At 32.3% G+C, this 8130-nt stretch overlaps 1 protein-coding gene across 2 annotated transcripts; it reads left to right on the top strand.

Annotated features, from left to right (window-relative positions):
- The first annotated feature begins 4860 nt into the window (after positions 1–4860).
- Positions 4861–6899, top strand: LOC111385456. 2 transcript variants are annotated; one of them, XM_023009854.1, is made up of 3 exons: positions 4861–5028; positions 5109–6413; positions 6519–6899. In XM_023009854.1, exon 2 carries the CDS (start codon positions 5131–5133, stop codon positions 6046–6048), a length of 918 nt encoding a protein of 305 aa, XP_022865622.1. In that variant the 5' UTR covers positions 4861–5028; positions 5109–5130; the 3' UTR covers positions 6049–6413; positions 6519–6899. The 2 variants fall into 2 exon arrangements, with proteins under 2 accessions (XP_022865622.1, XP_022865615.1); XM_023009847.1 differs by having other exon boundaries at positions 4863–5028; positions 5106–6413.
- The last annotated feature ends 1231 nt before the right edge of the window (positions 6900–8130 follow it).

Here is an 8130-nt window from a genome sequence, read left to right as displayed (position 1 = left end):
AATTGAGACACATTACAAAATTTGCCCACATGATTCTTGTTCAAATAAATATTAAAAAGTCAGAAATATATAAAATAATTCAAAAATTTACAGATTATCAAAATTAAAAATATTCCACTATATGAAATTTTGTTACGAACATATATAATTTCTAGCTCATCTAAACACTCAAGTATCATAAGAAAAATAATACAAACTTTACCAGATCTACTAATTCCTACTTGTTGTGTATAAACCACAACGAGTTTCTAATTATTCACATTGAGAAGATTTCGATAGAAATTTCTTCCCTTACATGGCATTTTTTGCTCGAACCCTTGTTGTTCGATTCTCGCACATATAATGTCACACCTCGATGATGTAGAATATCATTTTTCAATGTGTATTCTTGCATTCTTTTTACGGGCCCAAATGTATAGACAGGGGTGGACCCACATGGGGTCATGTGGGGTCAAATGACCCCATAGTTTTTTGGATTTTTTTTTTTAAACTTCATTTTCTGTCTCAAAATGTCCATATCTTAAATCTATATCCATATCACATGATCCATATCCATTATTTAGTATATAGATATATTGTATAATCCATCAATTTCTTCCCAAAGTGCAAACACGGAACATCAACAATAAACAACCGATTTTTCCTTTTTGTTCATGATAAGTTGTTCGAAAAAAAATTTTGACCCCACAATTCGAACTGTCTGGGTCCGTCCCTGTGTATAGAGACTAAAGTAGTTCAATAATTTATGAATTAATTATAGATAACAAATTAATTTATAATGCAAGGTGCATTTGAGAGAAATAGGGAAAGTATCCATATCCATCTCCTTTTTTATTTATTTCTTTAGATGGAAGATTTCCTTTAGTTAAAGGAAATGTCATTATAAAATTTTGTAATAATAAAACTATGAGTATAGTATAATTAATTCTTATATGCATTTTCAAATATGTTAAGAACAATGCAATTAGGTGTACAACATATCCATTTAGAGTATTTAAACTAGAAAGTGCTAACTTCGAAACACGAAAATCCGCATGATTAGCCTCTTTGTCTAATAAAGAATGTATAACTGGATCTTATTAATTCTATAATAGACTTGATAATAGTCCATTCGAGTGTATGAATTGACGGGTTGTCGACGGCAACCACAAAAATGATACAATTTGATTCAATCATTGAAACTTGAAGATGTTAGCTAGCTGCAAATTTAAGGCTCTTCGGACTCACTATGCACTCTTCCAATATAAGGTGCCACAATATGAACAAATATTTAAATTGTCAACATTTAATAAAAATAATATAGAAAATAAAAAAGGCATTAAGTTAGGGAATCAAATTTTAATTTTAAATTGACTCGGTTCATTTGCATAATTTGCTCAAAATATAAAGCAAATTATTTCTCTCATGTTTTGTCCCAACCATTCTTTAGAGTCAAATCCAATTAAATTTTCTTGTTGGAAAACTGCCAGTATCCAACTTCATAACTACCTATATATTTTAGAAAAAATATCAGTGGACGTCATAAAAACTTGACTCGTGTTGTCATTTCATCCCCATTCTTTAAAATGGAGTGTTCAAAACCTCAATCTTTCATTTTACTCGCACTTCGTTTCTTAGTGGGCAATTTTTTATTAGAATTTTATTTTCAAATAAATGCAAAAAAGAAAAAAAAAGAAAAAAGAAAAAAAGAAAATCGTATTCTATGATTATTATTTACATATTCCTCCCTAATTCCATAGGATTTCTTTTTTTTCCCCCTCATTCTTCTTTTTTCTCAAGTTTTAGTGGTTATTGTTTTGTAAGCATTTGAACCAATTATAGTCTCAATAATACTGCCAGTGAACCAGCATTTAATTTTTGTTTATTTAAGGAGAGAAAAGTTTTAGCTTGTTTATTAAAGAAGAGTAAAATCGTCCGTAGGCGCTACATTTTGAAGAGTGAGGACAAAGGTGAAACACCCATCAAAGTTTAGATACCTCCACTACTATTTTCCCTATATTTTCTATAATTCAGGGGGACAAAGAGAGCTCATAATTGGTTGTCATTAATTTGGTAGGGGGGGTCAAGTTCTCAATGTCCTTGTGTTATTGTGGCACTCCACTATCACCACCTCTCCAATTTAATATATATGATTTTATCTTTTATTTTTTATTTTTTCTGGAATCTTAAGGTATAATAAAATTTAAGCCACAATTTTATTCTACTTAGTTTTGAACTTGTCTTGTTGATTTGATGTATTTAAAAAATTGTCATCGAATCAAATAATATTTTCTTTAAATGAAGGAATCTCACTGCGATTTACGTTGCTTAAATATTATTTTCTTATCAATTACACAATGTTTATGTTGACTACATGACGTATATGTATAAAAAAATATTGCAAGAATATAAATTAATGAGAATAATTAAAAATCTTGCTTATATACTTCTTGTAACACATGAAATTTAAGGGTGTGTTTGAGCCCTTTTAATTTTGAAAAATGTATTATGGAATAGTATATTGATAAAGAATGTGTCGATAAAAAAGAAGGAAATTTTTTTAATTTACGTGTAATATTATTTTAATGAGGAATATGTGATTGAAAATAAGTACTGTAAAAAAAATAATATGGTAGAATGTAAAATGATAGGCGACAAACAGGGCTTCAACAACTTTTTCCATTTCATTTTTTCTTTTCCTATACGAAAAGATTATTTGTAAAAAGTGTCAAAGTCCATTACAATTTCTTCAAATTGTGAATTCCCAGCAATTTAATGTTTATTAAAATTCAGGTAGACCAATATATAGAGAAAAAATTGCTGCAGTAGTCCCTCTCCTATGGAGGTTAGTGCAACAGAGTATCCAACCTAAGGCTCTTAGCAAACTTGTCATTAACCCATCAGAATAGGTGCTAGCGTAGCCTTGACAAACGGAAATCGTTAAATTTTCTGTTAAGTAGACAGATGTGCAAGTCACTATTTCAGGGCAAAATGGTTAACCATAATAAGAAAATAGATAAAAAAAAAAGAAATTAAAAGAGAAATTTGAAAAATAAATCATATGAACAGGAAAAGAGGAATTTAAATAAAACAAAAAAAAACAAAATACAAAAACCTTCATCTTCTCCGAACTCCCACCCCCCACTTTGGGATGGCAACAAGAATTGCCTTTCTCGTCATCGACCAATTGGAGATTTTCAAAAAGCATAGAAAGGAAAAGGAATAGGGGAAAGCAATATTTAAAATATTCTTATTTATTGCTCTCATTATCCATATTTTAATATTGTTTCCTTTACTATTTAAAAAAAAAAATTAAACTTAAAAACATAAAATTAAATGAAAACAAGATTTGGGGTGCTACGATATCCCGATGGGATAGGTATTTCATCATCTCTACCCTCATCCAATCGCTGTCCCAATCCACCAAACTTAGGTTCAGGTTTTCATAAAGGTATTTTATATATAAGTGATGCTATACGTATATTAGAATGTCTATGATTGTTTTCATTCCTCTCACATGGAGATGGTCTACTTCGAATAAAATATAATTTATTCGAAGTGAGTCTCTTTTCATGTGATGAGAGTGTACACCATTATGAATATCGTATTATGTACAATTAGTATATTCCTTTATATATTAGGTTATCTAAGTTGGAGATGATGTTGCCATAACCTCCATAAGTGAGGGACGACTTTAGCAATTTCTCCTATACATATGTCAGGTAAAGCATAGGCATGACTGAAAAGGGTAGAAGAGACACCAGAGACATATTACAGGTTAGATTCTTTTTCCTCAGAAAATGGTTATGTAATTATATTGTCCCAAAAACATCCTTTGCTGTCAGTCTGTTTCTATATATATATATATATATTCTTACCTTGAATTTGACTTATTAATTAATTTATATTTGCATTTTTGTATTTTCTATTTGAATTTTTTTTTGGGGGGATAATATTACAAACACCCCTTAAATTTAAGACAAATACATAGACACCAGCTCGCATTTAAAACTTACAACAATATCCCCATGTTAGAAATAATTAATTCGCCGAATACAATAAAAAGTTTCAATGCCCGTTTTACCCCTAACCTCACCTTATGTTAAACTAATATCTCTTTGACGCCTTTTCTTCCCCCAATTTAATTTTTGTAATAGTAAAAACATTAATGGCAAGTAGGAAAAACAACTGACTTACATGACACAAATTTGAAAAATCCACCCATTTACCACTAAAGACCGTGTTTGCCCTGAATATGTCATGAAATTTACTTATTTGCCCTTCAATCTTTCTCCCCAATTTTGATTGGTAACCGAGCACTTATCGAAGGGAAAAATTGAAAAGATACATACCATAAAATTAATAAAAAAAACTCTTTATTGTCGACATGAATACATCTTACTGCAGATGTGGGCCTATTAAACTGTTGTAAAAAATAAATTTGGTAGAATAAAGGGTTTCAAACAAACGTTACTTTTAATACCAAAGGATGTTTTTTGAAAGATACTATGTCCCTTTTTGATAGAGATTAAAATCAAATTTTTAGAAGGTTTTATAAAAATTGAGGAAATATATAGTTGAAAAGTTGAAGATCTTATAAAATGTGCTGTTAAAATTAATCATTGATTTTAACTTAAATTTTAATCAAATTTTTAAGTTATACCAAATAGGGGCTATAAAAGTCTCTTTGGTCAAAGAAAAGTCGTCTTGGGGAATATATTATTGAAAATTTGAAATAAGGGATGTTATGATAATTTTCATACATGAGGGGTGTTCCTACATTTATCATAAACTCGAGGGGGTGTGTGTATGATATTATCTCTGTTCTTTTTGTAAGTATAAATAAGCTACTCTTGTTGTGCAGGTAATATGTCTACTTTTTTTTTTATTCTCGTACATCTCTCTTTTTTTTTTTTTTTAAACAATATTTCTTCGTGGGGTTTGGATTCGTGGGTTTGTGCACCAAAATTTATCTGTAATACTCCATGACCACATCAAATTGAACGTTTGTAAGAAGAATTTAAATCATTTTCTAAGCGATTAATCGAGGTATGCCACTTTCCCTTGTTACTTATTGTGCTTTTTAGTACGCGTTGATTTTCTAAGCGTGTTTCTATTGTTTGTAGAAGTGGGGCAAATCAGTTCCATTTTATGAATATGAAGGATTTTCCATCTTGTTTTGGGGAAAATGGGGTTCTAGTTGCTGATTTTTCTTCTTCAAATGCAAATAGTAACAGAGCTGCCCAGAATGTGGTGACTCGTGTTTATCAATGTAGATTGCTTGGAAAATCTTGCTGGATTACTTTAACTTGGAGTAAAAATTTAATGGGTCAGGGGCTTAGTGTTGGGGTTGATGATAGCACCAATCAGTGCCTCTGTAAGACAGATATTAAACCTTGGTTGTTTTCTAAGAAGAAAGGGTCAAAGAAATTAGAAGCAGACTTATGTAAAATTGATATATATTGGGATCTTTCTTCGGCTAAATTCGGATCCGGTCCGGAGCCATTAAAGGGATTTTATGTGAGGCTTGTATTTGAGAAGCAAATGATCCTGCTCCTTGGAGATATGAGGAAGGAAGCTTTGAAGAAAACAGGTTGCGTCCCTGCCCCATTACCATTTAGTGCTATTCTTATATCGAAGAGAGAACAAATTTTTGGGAAGACGATATTCAGAACTCGGGCTCAATTTTGTGACATTGGCAAAATACATGACCTTGTGATTGAATGTGATACCAGTGGCGTTTGTGATCCGTGCCTTGTTATACGTGTTGATTCAAAGCCGATGATGCAATTGAAGCGCCTCCAGTGGAAGTTTCGAGGAAATGACACCATCTTGGTGGATGGACTTGCTGTACAAGTATTTTGGGATGTGCATGATTGGCTCTTTGCAATGTCTCCTGGAAATGCAGTGTTTATGTTCAACTCCAGCTTTCCATCTGACAAGTTATGGACAAGCCAACCTCTATATGATCCCCACACACTGCACTGGTCGTGGTCTCAAAGATTCCAAGATTACCATTCACAAAATCTTGGTTTCTCATTAATTTTGCATGCTTGGAAGAATGAATGAGGAAGTAGAAATTTAGTGATTAAATGCTAACAGATATTTCTAATGAGATATGATTTTTATTGATTGTGCTATTTGACTTTACTTGAGTATAGATTGTCAATTTGTTTGTTTATTATATTAGAAGTCCAAAATTTTGGAATTCAAACTTTTTTTCTTCTTCTTGTTCGTATATTGTCAGGTCAATGTTCTATTCATTTGGTTATCTGTGGAAGTTTCCTTGTTGAGATTAGTTTTCTTTATGATTATGCTATTTTTCTTTCGGCTTTTTAATTGGGATTTGCAGTGTTTACAAGACGAAGTATCGACAAGTCATTTATCTAGCTTCTTTCAATAAAATCTCTTTCCCATTTTGAATATGACTCTAGGTAAGTTTCTTCTTCAAACTTAAGCTTAATATTATTTTCCCCCTTAATTTTTGTTTTGTATTTGTAAACTAACTACCTACAGGGTTTGGTAACTTCACATTACAGGATATTAACTTACGGTGGAGAAAACAAAATCAGTAGATATACTGTATTATCAAAACTGAGGCTGGTTGGCAGCAAGATTCTTTTCCCCGCTTTGTTGCATGAATATGCGCGATCATCACAGCAATCAGTTTGACGATGGATGAACCCGTGGATTTCAGTATGAATTCGAGTGTCTTTTTAACTCTCAAAATTGTAAATGATTCAGAACGGTACTCCCCCTGTTGCCAGTCTTTAGGTTTTATTTTATGGATGTTTTGAGCTATATTGTCATTTGTGTAGATTTATGAATGAGACTAGTGTTCAGAAAAACAATAAAATAGGCAGATTAGAGGAATAGATCTTATGAATGAAGGTTTGAAAGCGAAATATTCCAGTTATTCATCGATGATTATCTCAGACGAAATTATTCTAGACGTAAAATCCTGAAGTTTTATCTCAAAAATGTTGGGTCTCTTGCTACTTTTTTCCAGAGCCACTAGCAAGAGGACATAGCTGTAGGTATATGAACATTCTTTCCTCTGCCCATCTTGAAGCAGTGAATCGGTAGTTACACCCCATGTGTGATATCCATGCCATCTCTTCTTTGTATTACCTGAAGGCTATTGCCATACATTTTAGCTTCTGGATTTGTCTCTTGCCTGAATAGACTTTTTCTCTCAGGTCTTTACGAAGCCTTGGATACCTCATAACTAGTTTAGATCACATTCAATTAGGAACCCATGACACTACATAATCTAATGAGATTAAGAAATCACTTTAAGGTTTGTCAGGATGAGTTTTTTGTAAGTGCTTTGTTTGGTTTAAAAGCTTTTAGAGGAAATTGGCTCGATGTGACTTTCTCATAAATCTCTTGCTGGTTGATTTTATCTGGCAAGAGGATGACCGAAGTCCTTATAATTCGGCCCTTATCTCAGCTGAAACACAAATTATAGAGCTCTGTTTTCGACTGAAATCAAAAATGCTAAATCAAAAAATCTAAAATATCACAAATCATCCGAAAGATCAATCACTCACCTTCAACCCTCATACCGCGAAATACAGGGTATCTTCTCCAAGAAATGATCGTTTACCATTCTATGTTGTTGGTAATGGTGTACATTGTCTCACACATTTCCACATTTCTTCTTGTAGGGACAATTGTGGACTATATGTCATAAAGTTTACGGAATTCATTATGCATCAAGAGATAAGTATGATGTCGAAGAATGTTGATCCTAGAAGTTTGCAGTCGCAATTGGCAGTGCAACTTTATAAGCATGCGTGTGAGAAGATAAAATGAGGCTACGAAACAGATTTTGATCTCGTCGTGTCCCGTGTAGTGTGAGGAGGAAGAGAAAGACGAGGGCTTTGAAGAATGTCTGGCGTAGTACTATTCGTATATGTTTAGTGATCCCAACATTGCCTAGTTGGTTGTTATGTAGAAATCTTTCAGAGGGATTTTATATTGGCTAGATTTGGTTGGTACCTTATGCGAAATCTATCCTTGGGAGTTTTTGAATGCAGTAATGAAACAAACTGATATTGGCGATGTATTTTTCGCTGTGGAACTGTTATGCTGCTTTTAAATTTATGTGAATTCTAGTAATATTCGTATATAATCTTCAGAAATATG

This window comes from Olea europaea, chromosome 3 (genome assembly GCF_002742605.1).
Source record: "Olea europaea var. sylvestris chromosome 3, O_europaea_v1, whole genome shotgun sequence".
In the NCBI taxonomy this organism is placed as follows: Eukaryota; Viridiplantae; Streptophyta; class Magnoliopsida; order Lamiales; family Oleaceae; genus Olea; species Olea europaea.
The sequence above is the reverse complement of the archived record's forward strand: the minus strand, read 5'-3'. Positions and strand labels throughout refer to the sequence as shown.